At 36.2% G+C, this 26,444-nt stretch overlaps 2 protein-coding genes across 2 annotated transcripts in view; both read right to left on the bottom strand.

Moving 5' to 3' along the window:
• The window catches only part of LOC120631158 (neurofilament heavy polypeptide), a 96,267-nt gene that overhangs the window by 45,695 nt on the left and 24,128 nt on the right, over positions 1-26,444 (bottom strand). The window lies entirely within an intron of this gene.
• On the bottom strand, positions 1,300-25,742 carry LOC120631157 (malate dehydrogenase, mitochondrial-like). The gene is made up of 7 exons (XM_039900610.1): positions 25,316-25,742; positions 24,483-24,684; positions 13,330-13,477; positions 8,737-8,922; positions 5,267-5,467; positions 2,427-2,638; positions 1,300-1,557 (listed from the first exon to the last, which is right to left on the bottom strand). The coding sequence occupies exons 1-7, from the start codon at positions 25,656-25,658 to the stop codon at positions 1,308-1,310; spliced, it is 1,542 nt and encodes a 513-aa protein (XP_039756544.1). The 5' UTR covers positions 25,659-25,742; the 3' UTR covers positions 1,300-1,307.

Here is a 26,444-nt window from a genome sequence, read left to right as displayed (position 1 = left end):
ATTTTTTAAAGGTCTTGTGGTATAGTGTGTATCTCAAGGATCCGAATTACAGTAATGGTCATTACATCTCAAAACTCAATATAAAAGACTTTACATCTTACATTAAATATGTTCATTTTTAGTAGACATTTTATATTCTATTTCAAGAAAGAAACAAGTAATTTCTAAGTTTCTTACAATGAGTCGAAACAGATCGTCGAAAATGAAGGAAGAGGTGTAGAGAGATATTGAAATTCGATGTTTTAATCCATATTTCTTACTGTTGAAAATAGTCGTGGTATTTTTCGTGAATATATTTAGTTGCCGATAACAATCGTAATGAAGTTTTGTAATTCATTTTTTTGTCTATTTCTCAAAGCGTTATTTTATTTTATTAATATCACTACAAACTACGGATCAACCATGGTTTTATTACCGTACACAATTTTACTTAAACCAATATTGCCTAGCTGAATAGATTAGCATGAGTTATTAGGTGGGATATAAACGTTTATACGATATAGGCGTCAACATCGTTAAAGATAACTCGGTTTAACGCTAGAGTGTATAATTAGGTTTTAGTTTGTCAAAGGATTAGAATAAAAAGAACCGATACTTCATGTTTCTTCGTTTTTTTCATGTGACCATATGTTTACTATTGTTGAATAGTTTTTGAAACCTTAAAGTTTTTACCTAAAACTAAATAGAAATGAAATGAAATACTTCATCGAACATTTTGCAAAAAACACAACAAAGATCATCGTCATTACCAACAGTCCAATTAACGGCCCACTTCTGGGACAGACCTTCTTTTTTGTATACTCAAAGCACATTATATTGGTCCCTCATATTAGTACCTACTACAATGTTGGTTGATAAACTGCACAAAAGCACAAAAGATCCTGGAGGGTCGAAGTGCATCCGCTGAAGCGGGCCTCATTACAAGATAGATATGTATCTCTTAATTCTGTAGCTTGTCAAGGTCACAATTACTATTAGATTATATTAATTATAGTGATGAGAAGCCACACTTTAAAGCTCTCTTAAGCAAAAAGGAATGGTAAAAGTAAATGTGATTCAAAGACATAGTTCCATCCAGTTATCGACTTGAGATTAAATTGTTTAAACCAATGCAATCGGTTGAAATATATCTAGCTAATAATAATCAGATAAAACTTGCTATGAATAAGAAGGGGAAAAGTATTCAAATATTTTTTCTTTAAAGAACATTATATTCAAAATAATGTAATACATTAATCTTGCTAAAATATTTACATTCAGGACAACAATAAATTTAAAGTACTGTATAAATAACTTTTAATCAACAATCAAATAGCGGCGTATGCACAATCTTCGAAACGTTGTCTAGCTCTTGAATTGAAGAATTTGGTTTGAAAAGCATCAAGTTTCTCCGTCGAGCTACAGTATTTGCAATACCAGTCATTTACCATGTTCTGCGTAAAGTAAAGTTTGTTAAGAGCATCGTCAACTTGTCTTACTTCCAAGTCAGACATTTTCGGTAATCCCAGGCTCTTGATGATACCGGAACCAGTAATCTCCACGGCATTAGCAATGAATCTGAAGACAGAATTTATATTGTACTTTTCTTTAGTGTTTACTTCTTATGCTACAAGTCTTCTACTTCTGATTTTTTAGTACTTTAAGAATTTTCTAGCGTTTTTTAACCAATGACAAAGAATTCAATGATTCAGAATGGACTATATCGTAATCCATTTTTTTACCATTCCATTTTTTTACATCTCGTGTTCCGTGATTTTCGGTATTCTGTATTTTATTGCAAAAAATCTCAGATTAGGTACGTTAATTTGCTTTAAAATGTGGTCTCTGGTATTTTTATGGAGCGATAGTCATCTTAAATCGCAAACTGATAAGTCTCAATGAAAAATGAATTATTGTTTTATATCAAGGTTAAACTGCCATTATCAGTTATTGAGAAATGGGGCCAAGGGTATAACGGTAATCCAATTTTGTCCCCAACACACTTCCACTATTAAACGCCTGTTTGCATATTCACGAATATCCAATAATTTAAAATTAATTTTATGTATACTTCATAAGAACAGTAATCTATATTTGAGATATTTGATTAATTCCAAATTTAGAAGAAATAGAAAACAAAATGAATACGCTGAAACAAAACATTTATATTGTTTTGTTTCAGCGTATTCATTTTGTTTTGTATGGACGCTATCTGCTCGTTTGGTCAGTTTTAATTTTTATCTTCAAAAAAATAAAGGTCACACATATCTAAGATTTGAAAAGCTCTACCCAAAGCCCCCTTTTCTACTAGTAAGAAGTAGTAGCAAGAATATCTCGAAAGCTATGCCAATTATAGCTTAATATTAAGAAAAAACTTGCGTCTTGTCAATTGTTTTAGCCAGTTTAGGAAAATAATGATAGAAAAAGTGTAATCAAGATAAATTAACCTGGCAGGAGAAACGACTTGCGCTGGGTCAGTTTCCACAAATCCGGACACTCTTGGCACATCCTTGCAGAGTAACGCCCAAGCTACTTTCGTCACGAGCCCCGCGACAGCGTGTGCTTCACTTAGTTCAGCGGCTCTGATACAATTGCCATCTGCTCTAGCTACGGCTGACGCCGCGCTGCGAATCGTCTGGGTCAGCATTTCCGCGTTATGCTAAAAGATAATATTGGATCTGAATTTGCTTATTTCGCAGATAGTATTTCTGTAAGCCGTTGTATCGATATAACAATGTCCGGGCTCCCGCCTCTTATACAATTGAGGTGATTATTTTGGCCGTTTTTATAGATAATGGTACAAAATCATTCGTGTGCGAGTGCGACTCGCACTTGAACGATTTCTCGTACTAATCTTATGTTGTTTTTGAACATCAAAAGATCGATCCCGATCGATTTTTAATAACGGAAAAGCAACCGGCTTTTCCGTTATTAAAAAAAAAAAAATTGTACGTCAAATTGTATTGTTATGCGAACTAAATGCAACTGTGTGCCAACTTTCGTCAAGATCAGTGCAGCGGGTGACCCAAACAGAGGTAACAAATAAAGACTCAACCATATAAATAGACACACTTTCGTAATTTTTGATAAGAGTGTAGATCATAAGTAATATAGATAATATATACTTTTATCATAAATACGATGGTGTAGGTATTTATTTGTTTATTTCTCTACTCGATGCGCCCCGTGGTTTTCATCATCATCATCATCACCACCACATCAACCCATTAGCGGCCTACCACAGAGCACGGGTCTCCTCCCACAATGAGACGGAGTTAAGGTTGAGTCCACAACGCTGGTCCAGTGCGGACTCCACATACCTTTGAGAACGTTATGAAGAATTCTCAGGCATGCAGGTTTCCTCACGAGGAAGTGATAAGTTGAAGCTGAATATTACTTAAAACGCACATAACTTAGAAAAGTTAGAGGTGCGTGTGCTGGGATTCGAACTCTGGCGCCCGAAAATGAAGCCGAGTTCCTACCCAATGCGCGCTAACTACGCGGTGATAGCGCATTGGGTAGCGCAGTTAAAAAGTCGCGGTTTTATACGTGGTTAAAACGTCTACACTTCTAAAGACGAATCAACCGCGGCATAAAAGAAAGGACGCTATTTGGTGTAAAAAACCGGATATCCGTGCTAATCACCACCATGGACCATGTATTGCCCCTTCAACTATCTCTATGCCTAAAATCTAAACAATTGACGGCCGACGGCCGAGTGGCGCAGTGGGTAGCGACCCTGCTTTCTGAGTCCTTGGACTCAGAAAGCAGGGTCGCTACCCACTGGTGGGTTCGACTCCCACAACTGGAAAATGTTTGTGTGATGAACTTTAATGTTTTTCAGTGTCTGGGTTTTTGTCAGTATATTATAAGTATTAACGTGTATTATATTCATAAATATATCCATCAGCTATTTTATTACCCATAACACAAGCTATGCTTACTTTGGGGCAAGATGGCGATGTGTGTATTGTCGTATTATATTTATTTTATTTATAATTGGTTGCTTAGTTAGAGCGTGAAAGAAAGACAAACAAACACACTTTCAAATTTATAATATTAGTTAGGATGTAGGTATTACCTACCTCTATAGTTTTGGTGGAAATAGCTACGTTAGGAGTATCTCTAGTAGATCAAATCAGAAATGAGGAGATCTGTAGGAGAACTAAAGTTACCGACATAGCTCAACGAGTCGCGTAGCTGAAGTGGCAATGGGCGGGACACAGCTCGGAGAACCGATGGACGTTGGGTTTCCAAGGTGTTAAAGTGGCAACCCCGCACCGGTAAGCGCAGCGTCGGTCGACCCCCAACCAGGTGGACAGACGACATCAAGCGAATCGCGGGGAGCCGCTGCATACAAGCGGCCCAATTGTGGGGTTTGGAACGCCCTACAAAGGACTATTGGTGTTCACTGGGTTTCTTACCAGGGTATGCATACAACAGGAAAATTGCATAATAACAAAATCCTCCTCCTATACGAGTTATATAATATCAATTTTAGGGTATTCTGTGCTTTTGTGCATGTATGAAGGGCACGCCACTGCAAAGGACCTATATCCAGCATTGGACATCAATCGGTTGATTTGATGATAATGATCGTGATGATGATTCGGTAGTTCGCCGTTTCCATTTTTGAATATTATTAGTAGTATTTATTGAACTACACTTATGTTAATTATTGAAATAAAATTATATTTCAAAATTAATATCTCTTTGCTAGATTTCATTAGTTCGAAATTGCAATTTCACATAAAATTAATATGAAAGTAATCACGCCATTTAACTTTTCAATGACCCTTTTAATTATAAATTGTACGCATCATTAATGATACAATTTAGAGAATATTAATAAAACGTTTGACTTTTAGCAACACGTTGAAGTTTTTCCAATAATATTATGAAAAAACGAATAAAAATGAATTCACTAAATGGGCAAATACGTTAACTGAACTGGAGTTAGATATTATTACATCACCCATTACCGGCCCACTACAGGGCACGGGTCTCCTAATGCAATGAGAAGGGTTAAGCCCGTAGGTAATGGCCAAGTGCGGATTACTGGACTTCACACGCCTTTGAGTATATTATGGAGAACTTTCAGGTGTGCAGGTTTCCCACGACGTTTTCCTTCACCATTAAAGCAAGTTATATTTAATTGCTTAAAACGCTATATCTCTCCCCATATACTGAACCCCCTGAAAGGAAAGACGAAGTCCTAACCACTAGGCTATCACAGCTTATATAAGATTACTTACACAAACTACATTAACATATTCAAAATTGTTACCTCACTAAAATCAAAATACTGCAATGCCTTTGAAAACAATGGCACCAAAGTCGGCCCTTCAGTCCCACAAACGCACGGTACGTGTACGTAATAGGGCTCCAGACAAAGAGCTCGAGCTGCAAGGGTACTCGCACGCATCTCTGGCACCGCTAAAGAGCCCAACAATTTTCGAGGATTGTACCAGCCTGTCTCCTTTAAGGTCTATTGAAACATAATATATAAATTAGATATTAAAAAAAACCCCGACTTTCAACATAGTGTACATTATTTTGCTAGCAAAACCTTTTCATTTGACACTTACATAGAGGGAGTTGTGAAAAAAAAAATTAGGTAACTCGCCATTTTCTAGCGGCGGCCATTTTTTCTTGGATTTGAATTTTTCAATAGTATATAGTCCTAGTCAAGCCTTCTCATTTATACCCATATTAAGGGAGTTGTGAAAAATCCACCATTATGTGGCGGAGACAATTCTAAGATCTTAATCAAACGTAGCTACGAACACTATAATTTCAGACAAAAAAACTAAATCAAAATTGGTTCAACTGTTCGGTAAATACGATACCACAGACAAAACATACACATACACACACACACACACAACAAGCGACAAGTCTTTTGAAACAGAAAACATGTAAGGTAACATAAATATTCTCAAATTTACATGTCAATTAAAAGTCCTTATAGAAAAATTAATGATTTCTTTCACATTATCCAACTTTACAAAGAAATCAAATATACTATACCAAATAAAAGAGATATGGAAAAGAAAATCCAATACGAGCATCAGCAAACATAGATTAAGTACATATTGATGGTCAATATCGGAAGTCGTAACGTGTTGATATTGCGATAATGGATGTTCATAAAACTTTTAATAACTGAAGGGAGCTGAGATGTATTATATGAGTCGATGTAAGATTTTATATATACTTATTACGATTAATATAATTTAGTCATATAGAATAGTGGTTCCTTTTAATACTGGGTTTACGTTACGTACTAAGTCAATCTGGTAAAATATGTTATCTATTGTTTATCATACAATAAATATAAGTTTATATATAATACTTAATACCTTCCATAGAATCCCATCATGACGACAGGTAAAGTATAAAATATGAATTAAAAAAAAATGTTTTAACAGTCATTTTTCAGTCAGTCAACATTGTTAACAAGGAAAACAAAAGTATATTACAGACAAATTGATTATTAAAATGTCATTGACTCGTAAAATAAAACCAATTACGGCGGTAAAGATTCGCTTTTATCCAATAGAATCTAAATGAATATTTATTTTCTAACCTAACCTAACCTTAGAACACTTTATTTGCAATAAATTCATCCTAAATTACGTAAGATGGCTGGCCTAGCTCCGATTTAACACATTTTCACGGAATTCCTAGAAACAGTGGACGGTAAAATTTATTTTTTTCGTTTCCTGGCGATTTTGGGAATTGTATACACTAACTAGAAATTATATATAACACTAGCGTACCCAGCCCGCTTCGCCGGGCTAGATTTTGCTTTATTTTATTTAAACAATAAACTTACATCATTGAATTTTTAATTTGAGTCTCATAATAAGTATATTAAATCATTTATTTCTCTCCGTATTCATTCTCTTCTATTCTCTTCACGAGCGGGTGAAGATCATTATCTACACCCATGTACACCCAACAATAGAATATCATTATAGTAAATAAAAGCTGTGTTTGACAGTTTGACAGTTCAATAATAGGAGTGCTCCTGATTGTCATTAAACTTTACAGGATTACTCGCCAGGTCAATCCGGAGATTCCCTGAAAGTTTCATTGAAATCGGTCCAGCCGTTTCGGAGCCTATACGGAACGTACCCACACACTTTCTCTTTTATACTTATACTCGTATATAGATAATGTAATAAATAGTATTAAAGTATGTATCACGTCATATCTCCACTCTATAGGTATGTACAAACGATAATAAACATATTATAAAAGTTACCCTCGTGCTTTTTAAAAGTTTCGTTTTTGTTTTTGGAGGCTTGTAGATTTACGCAAAAGATAAGTTGAATTTAGGCACAACACAAAAAGCGGACAGCTGGGTTGTATGAATATTTAACAATAAAAAGCAAAAGTTTCTTCGTAAGCTAACTAGAATGTTGTCGTTCCGCTAAATTAAAAGAAAACAAACATAATTCTGACATCAAATGTTTCGTTTAGAAAAATAGCAGCGGAAGTAAGTAAACGAAACAAAACTTCGTGATATTTTTTAGACCACAACGGTTTTTCGATTCACCCCAAGAGAGTAGTGCTATGCTAGGCCTAATAGGCTAATACAAAAGCTTGAATTATACAGGCTTAAATAAAAAATACCAGTAAGCTGTCGGCCTTGCCGTTCCTATCATTAAAACTAACAAGATTTGTTCTACGGCTTTTCAAAATTCAGTATTAATTTATTAAAAAAAAAAAAAAAAACAAATGAATAAACTATGTTATTTCTGTGACGTGACATTACACTGTGAAACCGAATACACGTGAATCGACAACGTCGCGTAGTCTCGTCAGTGACCGCACGAAAAAGTCGTCGTTCGCGCGCTGTTACCCATGTTACATTACAGAGTAGTAATAAGTACACAAACTATACTACACAAACTATCCACTGAAAAAAATATGGAGAACAAAAGTTGTTAGATTTAACGTAGACAACTTCAGGCCCAGAGCTTTCGGGTATTTTTTATTTGACTCTGTATAATAGAGTAAAGATTGCCACGATGACGCTTTGATGTTCCGGTCGTTAAGCCGAAATTGCTTTTAGAATTTTATTTTATGTTAGGTACCTATATTTTATGAAAAATACCTAACAGGCATGGGAAAATGCTTTTATTAACCTACTCGAAATGTGTAACATAATTTTTTAATTTAATCTATCGTAATATAACTGAATGAAGAAACTAATGATAAATTTACACTATCCCTAAGTATGTATATAGGTTATTTTCGTAATTTAATACGGCTGACACTATAGGCCACTTGCAATCAATATTATATTATATTTTTGACGACAGTCCTGGCGTACTGTGGACTCATAACTGGGAGTTTCCGGGTTTAATCCCCCACCGGGGATTAAACCCGGAAACTTTTTATTTTCATTGAGGCTCCGGCTCCGGCTAGTTACCAGCCTAAAGACAAAGACGTCTTGCGATTAGGCGTTCTAGTAGAATCCCGCAAAGTACCTATTACTGCCATAATCCTACCAGACTACCCCGCTAATTCCATCTTAGACTGCATAGTCAATTACCATCACTTGAAATTGCAGTCAAGGGCTAACTTTTAGGGGATACAAAATAAAAATAAAGTACATAAAATTATTCAGTTTTTTCATATATATATACTTATATATACTTACTACTTTCATACATAATAACCATTCATTAAGGGCCCGCATTATTATCATTTCTGTGAAATATAAAAAAAAAACAACAAAGTTACCTCAGCAATCAATGGTACCATGCATTCGATTGGTGTTGTGCAAACTATTATGAAGGCGTTCGGGCATTCCTTAGCAATGGCGTCAGCGTAAGCTTTAACTATTGGTGCCTGAAAGTTGAATCTATTCTCTATTGGCATATCCATAGACACACTTCCGCTGTCGAGTAAAAGAACGATATCGGAGTTCTGGAAATTAAAAATACAGCTTTTCATCATCTGCATTAGCAACCTTTCACCGATTTACTGTAAAGTCAATGTCAAAAATATTTTTATTCAAGTAGGCCCATAGCTGACCCTTTTGATGCGTACATTGCATGAGAATTACACGGTAGTGAGATGATGGCGATAACCGATGGCGATAATCTTAAAACTAAATCTACGACGGTCCCAAACGCATCCTGGTCTAAGAAGAAGCCCACAATAAATTTAGCCGGGAGTTTTTTTTGTTATCACCATCTCTTTATTAGAAGAGCAACCTAGTTAGGGCAATAATTCACACCCAAGCTTTTTATCGATTACGTAGTCCTTTATACTATAAAATGTAGGGCACTGGTCTCGGTCTTTCAGAATGTGCAGGATAATGGCATATACCTTAACCTCCGCTGGTCAAGACTGGGTGGTGATCGCTTTAGATGCTAGTAGTAGCACAGAGGACGTTTCTGTCCGTTCTCCGTTATATTCTCTTATTCGCCTCGTACGATACCCGCGGGAGAATGTGGGTTGGTGGCAACTGTGTTCTGATTTGCCGTCGCGACAGGCACGGCATACATACTACCAATTAAACTTTTTAAAAATTTTCTTGGTTAATCAACTTTTCTTAAATATAGTTCAACGGGTACATACCACGATAATGTTATTGGATTTGTCGATATTTCGACCCAGTCACGACGGGACTCAAAAACTTGCGTTCGTGTTTTATATCACACAATTCCGCGGTACGTTGAGCTTGTAGATATTTGCCCCGATCAATGGTATCGAAAAAATCCCTATCATACACTGCACTGCATTCCAAATGTAACCGTAACAATCGGCACTGCACTTTATCATGACAAATCCGAAAACATTATCGTGGTATGTACCTACCCGTTGAACTATATTTAAATAATTAAACTATTTATTCAAACGTTACACGTGTTAGCTTCAGAATAGTAAAAAAAGCGAGTTAACGTAGGCTGTGAACAAACACGTTGCAGGTTTATTATAATTTAGCATAGCAATGCAGTTAAATCCGTTCATTTCATCCCGTACAATTCCTGAGTTATTATAACTGAATTCTAAAGCAGAAATTGAATAATTGGGTCATAATCACAAACGTAGCTGTGGTTTTGCTTGTGTTTTACGACTGAAAGTTCACTGTTGAAGTTTCGTGGCACCGTAAAAGTTCAATAACATTTAATCATGCCCACGACCGCATTGAGGGCGCGGTTACCGTGACTGGGATGCAAAAACAAATGTTCAATGGTACCGATAATAATTGGTGAAAATTGGTGACAAAATATTTGTGTCGTCATCATCGTTAATTTTATGTCATCATCATCATCATCATCATCAGCCATTGTGCGTCCACTGCTGAACATAGGCCCCATTTAGGCAGCCCCAACTTTTCCTATTTTCGGCTTTCCTCATCCAGTCGATGCCTGCCACTTTTCGGAGGTCGTCGCTCCATCTAGTTGGGGGCGTCCGACACTCCGTTTACTGACACGCGGTCTCCACTCGAGGAGCTTTCGACTCCAACGTCCATCGGTCGTAATTTTATATAGCCTATAGTATCTAGGACTTCGGCATCTCCTTTAGGGGGACCGAGTTCGACCTGCAACTTTTCGGAGTTATGTGCGCTAAATATCACTTGCTTTTCCGTTAACACTGAGATACAGTATCTGAATTGAACGCAGTTCAACGGAAATGATCCAACCAATATTGAGGCTAACCAAATCGTGGTTTTGTCGTAAGGGATATTGTTATAAAATTACAAGTGCGCGATTGAAATGATATTTCCTTGTGGGTAAGGAGTAGAAGTTCAAGGCTAGCATGGACAAAAGGCATTTTGTTCACGGGTAAAGTATAAAATTCTCATCTTCTTTTTCCATTCTCCAAGAATAGGTGCGCTGGGCGGAATTATAAATAAATATACTACGACAATATACACTTCACCATCTAGCCCCAAAGCAAGCGTAGCTTGTGTTATGGGTACTATGATGACTTATGAATAAATATTATACATATAAAGACCCAGACACTCAAAAACATACATGTTCATCACACTAACATTTTCCAGTTGTGGGAATCGATCCCAGGCCTTGGACTCAGAAAGCAGGGTCGCTGCACACTGCGCCAATCAGCCGTCAAATAATATTAAAATAATGAACGTGTTATTTTAAAGGTTTTGTTCAAATGGAAAAAAAACCTTTTCGTTGCCGTGCTTTGGCAGGTGAACAGGTAAATTTTGTCTCTGATCTGTGGATATAATCGGGGGATATAAGTGTGTCTCCTACCTATGCTAGCAGTGCAGTTGATGGGGATGAAATTTGTTTATTCGGATACGAAACTCTATGAAAGCTTTTGAAAGTAGGTTTAATAGAGAGACCGTAATCATGGGAATAGCATGCAAGATTTAGTAGGTAGTCGCTTTGCGTATTGATTGGCAAGCGGTCAGGGGTCACCACCCCCGGTTACTTGCAAATACCACGAGAACGAAGCCACCGGAAATTCATACATTGTGCTGTCTAGATTGCCTTACTTTGTTGTTGAGCTATGAAAGGAAACCGATCGCATATGTAAGTATAAATCAAATTTGGTTATTTCGATATATACTCGTATAAGACAAAACACAGTGTTAGCCAAGTAAACACAACTTGGTAGCAAATAAAAAAGTACACGTAAAACGTACTTTATTTTATGGGTAAAACTTGTAAAAAACACCAACCCACGAAACGTCAACTTTCTGTCTCTAATTAAAAGTTCAAATTTAGGTACAGTTTTAGTTAATGTAAAGTTTACATAACTGGCTAAACGGGATATTAATTAGTTTTAAAAGTCATTGCGCTTTTCATTAAGAGTCTCATATGTTTTGCACGTTCATTGAGCTCTGTTTTGGATAGTTGACTTGCAATCATCATTCGAAATCCAGCTTCACGGGAATCTACATGTGATTAGAAAGATCAACCCTTCCATCTATCTACCTTGTGACTTTAATAGTTACATATTTTTTTTAATTTAGTTTAACATAATGGTAGGTACCTACTACTACTTCCTGTGGTTAATTTATCGGGCTTTACAGACTTTGAATATAAATTTGTGTATTGAGAAACTTGGTTGAAATGGTTGAAGTTTGTTTTAGTTCACGTCGACTTGGCGAGGTAAGTGCTCTTCAAGATATGCAGATTTTGAGTCTATCGTCGCCACTTTACAAGTAGGCACAGCGAGAAGTGTTTTTAAATTTTAATATCTATTAAAAGTCCATTTCGGAGTGCCGTGTGGTGACTGCTGATCAAAATACAGTTGTTACCACCCTTCCTCTCCCCACGAGTGTCGTACGTGTCGATAAAGGGAATAATAATAAAGTACGGGCAGCAGCGTCCTCTGTGCTACTAGTAGTTGCAGTCGGGTTGGTGATCGCAGTAGATGGTACCATCTCGTCACCAACCCGTCTCGGCAAACCCTGCCGTTGGGAGAGGCCAGCAGTGTACAGAGTGCATCAGCTGATAAAGGCATAGATGTTGAATATTTATTCTAAACACACTGAGATTATAAAGTCAAGACTATGAGTATCTTAAACTGAAGATAACTCTTTCAAATGTGAAAAGAGTACATAGTCCACTCGGCCGCCGCGCCGGACAGGGCAACGAATGTAAGCCAAGCGGTATGGGGATTGCAAATGGGGAGCGCGCCTGCGGTCGGCCAGCTCGGCTTTGCTTGCGCGCCGGTATTTCCAATGAGTATACAAAGAAGTTGGCTTATGACAGTAGACCTTGGAATGGCTATGTAAGTAGGCTAATACATACAGAAAACGCCAACGCAGTATGTACAGGCCCCTAGTACCTCAATTGTCCGTTCTATGATCTGTCTTGTTCAGGCAGTTTCGTTGGAACTCTGTATGGCTAACCTACTCTGAAGGAATGTATATTTATTTTTCCATTCATACCTATCTTTATATTTTTGTCTATATCTTTATTTTTATTTATTTTTATTCTACCTTGTAAGAATTCACAAATAGTTCGACTGATTTGAATATTTTCTTTTTTTTGCTCGCCTCAAGCTAAGTTTAGTCTTTTTATTCATTTCTTCTATAAGAGAGAGGTTCTTGCTGATAAAGATAATCTTAATTGTTAATTTACTTAATTTATAGTTTGTACCTTAAAGTCCTAACCCAACAAACTACTGACTTGCGTGTTTGCCTTAATACAAGTTTGCTTACGCAATAAACTGATTTGCGCTCTATCAACAAGGCTTCACTGCCACACACTTATTATCATTATTATTAAAAAATAATGAATGCCATGAAGTGGTGAAGCCTTGTTGACACAGCACAAATCAGTTCATTGCGTAAGCAAATTTGTAGTATGGCAAACACGCAAACAAAACATCCTTTCAAACCTGAAGACATCGTTGGAGCTCACAGCTTGCGCAACTGAACGCTTCAACCAGACAGTTGGTATCGATATGTTGTAGATCATGCACCACTTGACACAAGTCTCGATTACATTCCGAGCGTGACGTATCCTTCGCTTCGTACAAACGCAATCTGAAACACGATGAGGACTGAAAATGAGTTTACTCGGGTTTATTTTTTATTTCTTGTAATCGTATCTGTGATATGATGGGAATTGAGGAATATGTTTTTTATATGTAGTAATTCACTGATATTAAACAGATCAACATTTCGCAGGGCATGTGAGGAACACGTCCAACGTAACTTCATAACTCTGACAACCTTCCTGACGAAACGATGAGCGCTTTGAATTTAAGAAGGAGGTTCCGGGTTCGATTCCCGGCAGATGGATTTTGGGAATTTATTATTTATGACTTTTCTCTGGTCTGGTCTGGTGGGGTTCTTAGGCCGTGGCTAGTTACCACCCTACCGACAAAGAGGTGCCGCCATGCGATTTAGTGTTCCGGTGCGATGTCGCGTGGAACATTATGACTACCATACGGGATAACAGGTTAGCCCGCTACCATCTTAGACTGCATCATCACATTCCAACAGTCAAGGTCTAACCTGTAGTAAATTAAAAAAAAATGCCGCCCTGTGTCCAATAACTTGTCGAGTTGTTGTTAAGCCTCAGGGGCCTGTAATTACACCGGAATTCTCTTCTTTTTGATCGTAATGTTGCTTGGCAGCAGAAATACGAATGACGGTAGTACCTACTCCCCCGGACGAGGTCTGTCAGAAAAACCTCTACTGCTATGAGAATATTAGCTATTGGTTGGATTGGGACTTTGACTTTGACTTTTGACTTAGTTAAACATTTTATTGTAGGCAAAATAATAATAAAGGTAGGGAGGGCTAAATTCTACAAAAATAATAAAAATAAAAAAGACCTTTAGTTCTTGCTTACAAAACATATATTAGGTTACATAAATAAATAAATATACTACGACAATACACACATCGCCATCAAGCCCCTAAGTAAGCGTAGCTTGTTTTATGGGTGCTAAGATGCGTGATGAATATTTTTACGAATTATATACATAAATACTGAGAAAATAAATATATACACACCAGACACTGAAAAACATTCATTTATTTTATTTATTTATTTATACTCTTTATTTGTACACCACTCAAACAAAGAAACAAGACAAAAAAGAACAAACACATGAAGAATGAAGCAGGATACAAAAGGCGGCCTTATCGCTAAGTAGCGATCTCTGCCAGGCAACCTTAGGATTAGGAAAACTAAAAAGAACAGATAGGTGGGGTACACTATTTAGTACATACATACAAATATCTACATACTAATACATAAACCAGACTACACAAATAAAAAAAAAATTAAAAATACTATTGATAAATATAAAAAAAATAAATATACTAATACATATCTTAATATACCATAAATACTTAAATATGAGTTTGAGTAGATAAATAAATAATAATAGTCGTCTTTACTGAGCGAGATAATGAGCCTTATCAGCATTTTTAAATATGCCCAATGACTTTGACTGCCTTATGATCAATGGGAGTGCATTGCATGCTCATCACACAAATATTTTCCAGTAGTGGGAATCGACCCCACGGCCATGGGCTTAGAAAGCAGGGTCGCTGCAAACTGCGCCAATCGGCCGTCATATGACATGACTATACATATTAAGATTTTAAGTGAAAAATAAGCAAAAAATAAGATAAACTATAAAAAGTAGTTCTTAATTGCATTTATAAAGAGATTAATAGGTAATTAAAACTGGTAAAATATTTCTTCTCGCCAGAACCCCTCTCACGCGAGGGTGAAGGCCTCCTCCAGAGATGACCACCGGTCTCTATCTTTGGCTACTTGCATCCAGTGAATTAGATTGTATGTGAATTATATACTAAATTTTATATTATATGTAAATTAAAAAAGTAAATTACATGACGAGCAGATAAATAAGAGTATAATAACCAATAAAATAATATTATCTACTTATGTGAGTGTATAGTTAAAAATAAAAGATGCTTTGACTTTGTGAAGTTTTGGAAGCTAAGCCAGGGCGGGCCGCTAGTTTTCTATAATTCACGACAAGCTATTAGTTATATGATTAAAATACAATAATACGTTTGGCGTGCAATGCAAATTCATTCAATCTATCTTCTAAGGTAACTTGGTTTAAGTTATCTTACGAAATAGATTGAATAAATAAATAAATAAATAAATAAATAAATAAATAAATAAATAAATAAATAAATAAAATAAATATACTAAGACAATACACACATCGCCACCTAGCCCCAAAGTAAGCGTAGCTTGTGTTATGGGTACTAAGATGACTGATGAATATTTTTAGGAATTATATATAAATAAATACTTAGAAAATACATATAAACACCCAGACACTGAAAAACACTTATGCTCATCACACAAACATTTTCCAGTTGTGGGAATCGAACCCACGGCCTTGGACTCAGAAAGCATGAATGAATTTTCGATCGCAACGTTAACGCACAAAAATATGTACGATAACACGGCGAATGTTTTAATTGCTTCGCATTTCCCACCCATAATATGCATGTTTACAAATATAAACCTTCCTCTTTAATAATTCTATCTATTACAGAAAATCGCATTAAAATCAGTTCCGTAGTTTAAAAGAACCAGCGTACAAACAGCGAGAGCGAATTTGTTTTATACTATGTAAAGAAGATGTTCTAACATTACGGACTTCCGCAAAGTTACGAGTACGTCTGCAATACAATATTTAAGCAAACACAATGGTCGCACTTATCTCATTATTGTTGGAAATTCCTTTCACTATATTATCAGCCACGCTACAGGGGCTTTTAAGATAACACATCGTTAAGTGAGAGTGGGGTATAACAAGACTTTTTACTCTTGTGTCCTACAAATACGCTGTGCTGGCGCCGAACCACTTTGCTCCATTTTCCTATTCCCATGTCCAGTTCTTTTCTTTTGTAATGATTTATATAACAGCATCTATAATCTGCAGATACTTGAGATGTACGTAGGTACAAATTGGATGGAATCAGCTACAGTTTTGAAAACCTCAGTTTAATAAGCACAAAACCTAATATGTCTTCCAGTATTAAATTACTTTCACAGAGTAGTTACTGAATATCTCTCCAAATCCAAAAATAATGTTCCCTAGAAATCACAGGCTCTGATTGTATATTATTAAAAATTCGTCATGCCTATATGTACATAAAGTTACAAGTTAAGCTTACTGGTGCCTAAATTAGTGTAAGTTTTCGTTTAAATTCATAGTAAATGGGTGACCGGGCAAAAAAATAATCACCTGGACTCGAACCGGGCTCTTCTGGTCTCGGATCCGCCCCATTTCTCTCCTGAGCTATAGATGTAGTATTAACCTTATAGATGCTAGTGAAATTTACCTTTTTATTCTAATGATATTGTAGCAGTTTTTCATTGCCTAAAAACACGGATAAAACGAAGTAATTTAAAATTTCATGAAAATCGTGAGAAACGTTTCCAAGATTCAGATTATAAATAAACATGTACAAAACAAGCGGTGATAGGCCATTGGGAAGGAGCTCGACTTCACTTTCGGGGGCCGAGTTCGAATCCCAGCACGCACCTCTAACTTGTCTAGGTTATGTGCGTTTTAAGAAATTAAAATATCACTTGCTTCAACGGGTAAGGGAAACATCATGAGGAAACCTTCATGCCTGAGAGATCTACATAACGTTCTCAAAGAGGTGTTGAGTCCACCAATCCGCACTGGGCCAGCGTGGTGGACTCCTTTTAATTTTGGGAGGAAGCCTGTGCTCTGTAGTGGGCCGGTAATGGGTTGATGTGATGATGATATACACAATAATTGTTCGCTTAAAGGTATCAGTTATATAGATAATTAATTCATCTAAATTAAGCAGTCCAAACGTCAACATACAAATTTGATAGATTTACTTGTCTCCATAGTTCAGTTTGTAAATCGATAAGTAACAACAGGGGCTCTGGACATCACCATCGGTCTGGTGATCGTAAAACTTGTAATAAACAAGCGAAAGGCCGAGACGTCGACGCACCTACTCATACCTTCTCGTAGCACATAAAATCCCGACTCATTTTATTACATTCTTGAAATGATCCGTATAACGGTATGTCTGAGGCTTCTGTAAAAGTTTGATGTGCACCCGTTCTGGATGCCCGAGTGATTTCCTGTAGTGAGACTGGAATTTATTGCACGTGACGAGGCCTTGAAATGGTCTAACCATACTGTCTAACAACGGTCTAACATATATATATATATATATATACATATATATAATGCGGGGACGCCTGCCACTGCCAGACGGGTGATCAGTCCTCTGTAAGGACTACTCCACACTATTCCCCACTATCCCACAGGTTTACTGGTGTCTCGGCAGCATCCCCCCTGAAACCTCTCCAGTCTCTTTGGTGAACCACACGCTATCCCCTATAAAGAGGTTTGCTAGGTCTTCTTCGCTTATTCTATCCTTACCTTGTAGTTCCGTCTTACCATCGCGTACATGGGGCACTCAGATATGAAGTAAAAACTGTTCCACCTCACCGCACTCTGGACAGGATGGATCTTCTACAATTCTCATTATTCTTAGTTGTCTATTTAACAGGCAGGTTGGTATGCCTGCTACCAGTGCTATATTGGTTCTGCTCTGTGTTATTAGTTGTTTTGTTTTCTTGTTGTCGAATGACTTGAGAAACAATTTCGATTGCCTACGGGTATATTGCGTTGAATTGTTCCATCTTACGTTCTATACTTTTTCCGTGATGCCTTCTATAACTCTTTTTGTGGTCTAACCATAATTATCATTTTAATACAAAAGTTTGTTGGCCGTTTTAGCTCTTCACAGCTTGTATTCTCTAGTTTGTAGGTTTTGTGAGGTATTTATGTACCCAATACAAGTATTTAGACTTAACTTAACTCTTAAAGTCTTCTCAAGCAGCTGTTTAACTGCCCTACTTTCACGAAAGCGCCAAGCATTTGTAAATGCTTCACGGCGTCTTATCATCCGATGAAAAGATCGAGACAAGTCAACAGAGAATCTGTGATCGTCGATAAAAAAAGAACATGAAGATGCGATTTTCCAGCCTAAACATTTCCAATTCAGGTGAAGTACCTACTTATCATTCTTTTGTCTTGGAGCAACTCGAGTATGCTTTCAAACTAAAACGTTCATCGAGTCTAAAGTAGCATAAAAATATAATGTTTAGACGGTGGCAAATGGTTTCCCAGTTATTATCATTGTATCTTTTGCGAACAATATAGCATATTCTGAAAGCGGTATGGTAAGTAGTTATTTTAATGAGATTTTTTTATATAGGATAAGTTTATCCGCCTAGGCATCGTACGTGCGGCAATCGATTTCGATTACTTGTTGTGTCCTAACTCCTAATTAGCCCCACTTACAAAAGTAATGTTTGTATCCTCTTTGCAAGAGTCATGAAGAAATGAACTGTTTTGTTCAATTTCAAAAGCTTATTTTATAAACATCATAAGGCAAATAGGTTTAAATTCGGTTGTATATTAAAATAACAACTATACGTTAGTAATTGATTATTTTTGTTTCTAAATATTTTTAATTTTTTTGCTAATAGAGTATAGAAATAGGTATACCTACCACATAAAAAAATTCAAAAAAAAAAACTATAGGTACGACCTACAGCAGCAACATCTTAGAACATTGCCGTTACCTTTATTCACTAAATGAAAACTCTATTTTAGTTTTTTCTATATAACGTATTTAGATAGAAACGGTCTCCTGACTTTAAACCATGTTGTTTTAAACGAGGTTAATGTTTTTTTAACTATGATATATTCCGTACTCTTGTATAAAAAATCAAATAATTGTAAAATGTTTTAGGTTGATTTGTCGAGAATAGACTTCTCGATAAATCAATTAGATTTTTATTATGACGCGCGTATGCCTGTATAGTTTATTAAATGGTTATTCCACACGAGGCTGAAAACGAAAAATTGTCCACCGCAAAATACTTTATCAAATATTCAATGGACTTGTCAAGCAAATCAAATTTTTATTTTAACAGATTCGGTTTCCAATACCAATACCGAATCTCAGCAGTCGAAAATTGCAGCCATTTATTTTTGTACGAATCGTGTTAACATACCCGTGTTCATAAAATAAAATATTGTCAATTTTAGCAATCAATGTATTTTCGTCTGAACCTAGCCTCGATTTGTATCTGTTTGCAAATTTATAATAATTCTTATTTCTTAAACTACTAATATTATAAATGTGAAAGTGTTGATGTTTCCTCAATCACGCAAAAACGGCTGAACGGATTTGGATGAAATTTGACACGCATGTAGCATTTGACATGGAAAAAAACATAGGCCCTGTTCCTGATTCCTAAGTAGTTCCCGAGGGAAAATTGAAAATTGTTAACGAGCGAAGCTTTAGACCCAATTCTGAAGTCCACGCAGACGAAGACACTGGCAGAAGCTAGTAAATTATAAAAGGGTGAAGTTTGTGAGGTTTTAGGGATCTACTGAAACGATTTTGAAAAAACTTTTAAACCGATTTAAAGTCACATTATTTGTTAGTGTATTTTATTACATTAGGCTATATCTGCTACTCGGATTGGAGCAGCATGCGTCTATGCTCTAAATCCGGTTCTTCTATGAGAGACAGAGGAGGTCTGTGCCCAATAGTGGGATGATAATCAGCTGCCGATGATGATGGGCTATACATATTAACCTGAAAAATTAAAGGACTTTTCGTGGTAGTCAAATATATAATTGAAGAACTGAGCGGAGAAAAAACGGTCGAAGGTAAACGTTTCCTATGAAAGCTGTCCTGACGATGACGGATATATAATTGAGTATTAAAGAAAAGATGTAGAGCTTGATAATGCCTACAAAACCGATACTATGAGCATTACGAAACTGCAGACGGAAACAGCTAGTATCAAATAAAATTAGTATTTGGGTTTTCAGTTTCGTCCGGTCAGGATTAAAATTGGAGCAGCTACAGAGCTTCGGTCAGAGCATACTCCGAAATACAAAATTTTAGGATGCTCCTAAAATTTAGTATTTCCTAAAAGAAGTAAGTGTAAACGATTTCATACAAATTATAATATGGTACAAATTGTAATATATAATAATTATTGAAACAAATTCCCATGCTTCGGGGAGACTTGCTTTTGACCACCTCCCTGGCGCAACGGTGAGCGCTGTGAATTTAATAACGAGGTCCCGGGCTCGATTCCCGGCAGGGACAATTTCGGAATTTATTATTTCTGAATTTTCTCTGGTCTGGTCTGGTGGCTTAGGTGGGTTAGCTGGTTACCACCCAACAGACAAAGACGTGGCGCTAAGCGATTTAGTGTTCCGTTGCGATGTCGCGTAGAAACCGATTAGAGGTTTGACTACCATACTCCCTAACAGGTTAGCCCGCTACCACCTAAGACTGCATCATCATTTACCACCAGGTGAGATTGCAGCCAAGGGAACCCTGGGTATGAAACGCTCAATAACTAAGAATTTTTAGGCCACCCGCAAATACCCAGAACCTTGTGTTCCCTAGCTAAACATACTAGCCACAAGACGGACGGACGCACGGACGGAACGGAGCAGGCATATGAGGCATAGATATTATGTCTTGATAGACCCTAAATACGAAAAATATAAACTGTAAGATACCATCAATCTTTCAGTCGTTCTGAGTTGAAAATCCCCTCGAGACTGACGCTATACAAAATTCAGCACGTATCATGTATTTATTACGAAGGTTCTCTCCGTCTGGTTACTCTCCCGAGAGAGTGCATCCATCTCAATAAAAATATTTCTATTGTAGAGAACCAGTGATATAGTTGCCCTTATAAAGAGCTTCTTTTCTAAGTTCTTTAGTTTAAGTTTCTTTTCATAAAAAATAAAGCCTGTCTGCAGTATCTTGTACATATCACAAACATTATAAAACGGCATAAAACAGTCTCCAGAATTCCAGCTGCATGAAAGTGACTGCATAAAAGTTATCTTACATCAAAGACAAACATTCCCCATCAAAACTAAATACTTGTTCATTCATATAAGCCCGTGGCTGGGTCTTTTGCACATAATAGAATATTAGTATGTTTTTGATTTGTTTTATACGTTGTTTCAAGGTATCCAGTTGGTATATCTTAATATATAAAAATCTCCTGTCACGATGTTTGTCCGCGATGGACTCCTAAACTACTTAACCGATTTTAAATTAAATTGGCACACCGTGAGCAGTCTGGTCCAACTTAAGAGATAGGATAGCTTAGATCTTTAATTATAGTCACAATTTTATTTTATTGCAAATTATTTGTCTATAATTAATTGACAGTCACATGTTATATATATACTACTATACTCATTTAAGGCTTAGCGATACTGAATACTTTAAAAACAAAATCAAACGCAGACGAAGTCGCGGGCAACAGCTAGTATATATATATATATTTTATTAAAGTATTTTCCGCATAAAAAAGTCAAGATCCCGTTTAGTTTGCTTATGTTTAATTTCAAGTTTATACATTGTCTCTGAGATGAACTTATTAGTAGGTAAAAACACAGTTAGTAAGTGGGATTTCGCATGTATTTCTATTTTAAAATTTCATCAGTTCAAGAAATCTGAAAATTGTATACAAGTATTAAAACTACCGTGGAGGCGAAGCGCGGTGACGTGGGAGCAATTGTATTGTACCTCATAGAAGTCGTAGAGAACGTCGTCGCGGGAAGCGGGGTAATGGGAACAATTCATCAATAATATTCCCAAAAAACTTTGAATTTACAAGTTTTCATACCTAAATATGATATTTATTATCTATTGAAACTCTAACCGTTATTCTTTCCTCCTCTATTTTTCGGTGCTTATAAATTTTCCCAACAATACATAAAACACCATTGACCTTATCATCATCATACTGGAGTGTCTAATTTGCAGAATCCAATAAACTTCAGTCAGTATAATAAATGAAAAGCCTGTATAGGATTCCAAAGTGAAGTTGAAATGTATTCTATATTATAAAAGTTGAGTAAAAAATATGAATGCTGACGGCCGGCCGGCTGAAATAATACTGGACAGACGCAATATAATTTCACGTTGAAATGGAAATGAAAAATGTTCTTTGGACTATGCGATGGAACCAACGTGTAAATTTATGGAATGATAAACTCTTGAGTATGTTTCGCATAAAAACATAAGTAGGTTAATAAAGTTTATGACATTTTGAATGAAAACGTCCTCGAACAAGGCATACAGTATAGAGACAGCGAGGGAGAGAGAAAAATATTCTCTATCTAGAAGCTATGCCTATACATATACATTTATACTGGGGAAGTGCTTTATTAAACATAGAAGAAAGGGAAATGTGATGAGGATATAAATGTGGAATGAAAGATCCCAAAAGACCATTATTTATATCGGGTTTTTGCGCTCAAGTAAGTAAACATTACAGACGAAATTGATGTTATGTAACTAAAAGACGAACGGTCCCCGAGCGGCCACGCGTCACTGCCGGCCTCATGAAACGAGTTAAATATAAGCCGATACCATTTTCGTATTATGAAATGCATTAAAATAAAGAAATAACCGAATACGGTATTTGGAAATAAAACTGTAACAGTTCAACTGAAACAATCCTACTATTCTACTACATAATAATTTATTATATATTATTATTATTTAATATTATGAATGTGAAAGTGTAGATGTTTATTACTCGATCACGAAAAATACGGCTGAACGGATTTGGATGAAATTTAGCATGCATGTAGCTTTTGACATGGAAAAGAACATAGGCTACTTTTTATCCCGATTACTTAAGAAGTTGCCGAGGGAAAATTGAAAGTTATTTACGAGCTAAACCGCGGGCAGAGCTTTGAAATTTGGTATGCATGTCACCTATGCTACGGAAAAGGACATGTACTTTTATACCGATCTCTCAAATAGTTTCCGTGGTAGGATTAAAAATTGTCAACGAGCGAAGTATTAGATCTATTCCTGAAGTCCACTAAGACGAAGTCGCGGGCAGAAGGTAGTATAGCTAGTATTACCTTAAATATAACAGACGGCTGGATATTATTACCCAGTATTTAAATTTCCGGAGCGAATATTTGTATCGATCGGACAACCAGTTTTTGTTTCCTTGCCCTTGGGGTGCTTTACCATGTTGCCTTTTGTCTAAAACAGTCTTGTAACATTTCGAATTGTTTACAGACAATAAATCTATAAATGACGAACCAACCTTAGCACCAGTCTTGTTGGTATTCGAACATCACTTGTGCAAAGTTGCTATTTTATTGCATTCGCAATGTCTATTTATTACTTATCTATGCACCACCGAGTGATAAGGGCCATAAAGAAGAAGAATATACGAAGAAATTTAAATCAACGAAGAAATTCGATATTCATTGATAATAATGGCATCGCGACATTGTACCTACAATGTTAATAGGATAAATATACCTACGGCATAGGAAGCAATTGATCACTCGCACGAGTGTAACTTCTAAATGGGACATCCTCATTGCAGTGGTATACCTATACATACCACTGTATAAAACATATCTCATATAGGTACACATTTCTATACAATTAAATCTGATCTTATTTATTTAATAAAGACTAACAACATATCTCAAAAGCCCTCTTATATTTAGGACGAGTCGCAAGCACGTGTCTAAAAACTTTTTTCTGTATCGAGAATGCAAATGACATTCAGCAGCAATAGTTTTACAGTGCATACATTTTCAATTAAGCCCGGAATTAACAATCAATCCAATTTAAAATTCCAGATGGAAGTTTTTTTGCAGTAGGTATTATATCCTTTTTGTATTTTTCCCTAAAGATAAAGATAGCACTTCAATCATAAATCTGAAGATTTTGGATTACATTGAACTTCGCGTGTTAGCCGGCTGAAGTTGATCTATGATACGTATGTGGTGTGTGAATTGCACTAAATAAACTGTTATCTATGTACCTATAACAGTAATAAAGTAGATCTAGACAAACAGGGTAATCAAACTGGCAGCGTAATTTTAAGACCGCGAATAGAAACGGTTTCCGAAAAATTCGTAAAATCAATAATAGCGAAAAAATAATAACTTACTTTTTAATACAGGGGCACTGTTTGAGCAGTAGTGCTACATACTGTCCTAAGCTAGTGTCAGCACCTAAGACTGTAACTTGGACAGCAGGCCGAGGCGGCGATAACGTGGTCGGCTTGGGCACAGGATCAACCAACGCCTTCGGTTCAGGCACCACAACTTCCTTGCATTCCTTCTCCTTAAATTGAACTCGGCGAAATGGCGCTGTTGAGATGGACAGGAATGATAGAACGCACACTTTTAGAAAAGGAATTTGTTACTTACGAGGTAACGTAGGTAAAACGTTCCCTGTCTACTTTCCTAGACAGATCATAAATTCTGATTAAAACAGCAACATTTTGGTTTAAACTTATACAGCCGATATCAAATGGTTGGAAATATTTTAGATCACTGTTACAGATTGTTTTGATTGTTCAAAAACATAATACAATAGCATTCTGACCTCATAAATGACTACTGGATAGGCTGCTGTCAATTTGTTTTTGTCGCCAATTGATTGTCGTAATTTTGGCACTGGGTAACGGGTTTCTAAGGAACTAATATAAGTATGACTACACATACTTTTAAATATTAGTTCCAGAGATGTTCGTGCGTCACATTAACATGTGCATACATACTGGTTGGTTTAAGCTGTTATTTGTTTAAAGACAGCCAGTCTCGTGTTTTAATATTAGAGGTCAGTGGCTACACCTTGTGGGAGCAAATGCAAATAGCAGCGTGCTTACTTATTTTTTTTTTTGAAGTTTGGCAATGATAAGAGCCATTATAATTTGAATTGAGTTTTTAAGAAATTGAGACTTTTTGTTACAGATAAGCGATATTAAAATATAATTACTCCCAAAATTGGTGCCTCCTTCGACGATTTTCAATTTAATCTTGTGTAAGATGCCTTGCTTCTTCAATTTCTTAAATTTTCCTTCACATGGTTCACCACATACAGAGTCTACCGACGGTGGCATATCAGCACAAGCCTTTCTACATTCGTTACTCTGCTTTTTCGCGTAACCTCTATAATTTATGGTACTATTTACCAAAATTCGCGATGAACTGAAGATATTATCTCTTGGTTGTTTCGAATATTTTTTACTGTTCACGGCATTATTTCCCAAAATCTGAGAGGAACAGAGGATGTTATCCCATATTTCTTTCGCTAAAGTTAATACTTTAGATGAATGCATTTTAACTAATAAAGTCCTCTTTAATTTTGATCTCAGAAGTGGTCGTCGCTTAATAGTTTTACGCACTCGATGAATTTAGGTTATTATTTTTGAATTAATTTACTTAATGAATTTTCTCATGTGCCCTTTTTGTCAGTTTAGAGTCAAGGAGCCAAGTGTCAATTATTTGACTTTCTCCTTTCAATGGTTACGGTTTTTTAATTACCGCGGACCAAGTAATTTAAAAGAAGTTTTTAAGACAAATCGTACATTTTTCAATTCTCTATTTTTTCCCTTATTTGTTTTGAAATATGTAGAATAATGTTCTACAATATACATAATATAATTACTTCTTGCCTTTATCCCACATGTGGGAGCAAGAAACAACGTGTATTCTCCAATCCTGAGTCCTGAAGACAGACTGGATATTTTGGTTTAGGCAAATTTTATACGAGCGACTGCCTGTCTTATTTGTGATTTTTGTTAACTAAATAACCGTCACCTTTCATTGTTTCAGTTTAAGGTTGCAATCACTATTTAAACACAAATTTATTCAATTGAGCAAACAGTAACAAAGGAAATGAGGTAAGAAATTGTCTAATTGGCAGTTTTCTACAAGCTCGATGAAGGGAAATCTTTGTGTAAGAGCACCCACAACCCCGCATGCTCCTCTCTTAACATAATAGCACTTGAAAAAGTTATTTTTGTTGTCTGTGTGTACGGAGTCTCGGCTCATCTTAAAAACAAAGTTGTTTGCAGTATGTAGTAGTTAGGGGCGAGCACATTATTAGTCTCAAGGATTTGCAA

Source organism: Pararge aegeria, chromosome 17 (assembly GCF_905163445.1).
Source record: "Pararge aegeria chromosome 17, ilParAegt1.1, whole genome shotgun sequence".
Lineage (NCBI taxonomy): Eukaryota > Metazoa > Arthropoda > Insecta > Lepidoptera > Nymphalidae > Pararge > Pararge aegeria.
Note: the sequence above shows the minus strand (reverse complement) of the source record. Positions and strands in the feature narration are given on the sequence as shown.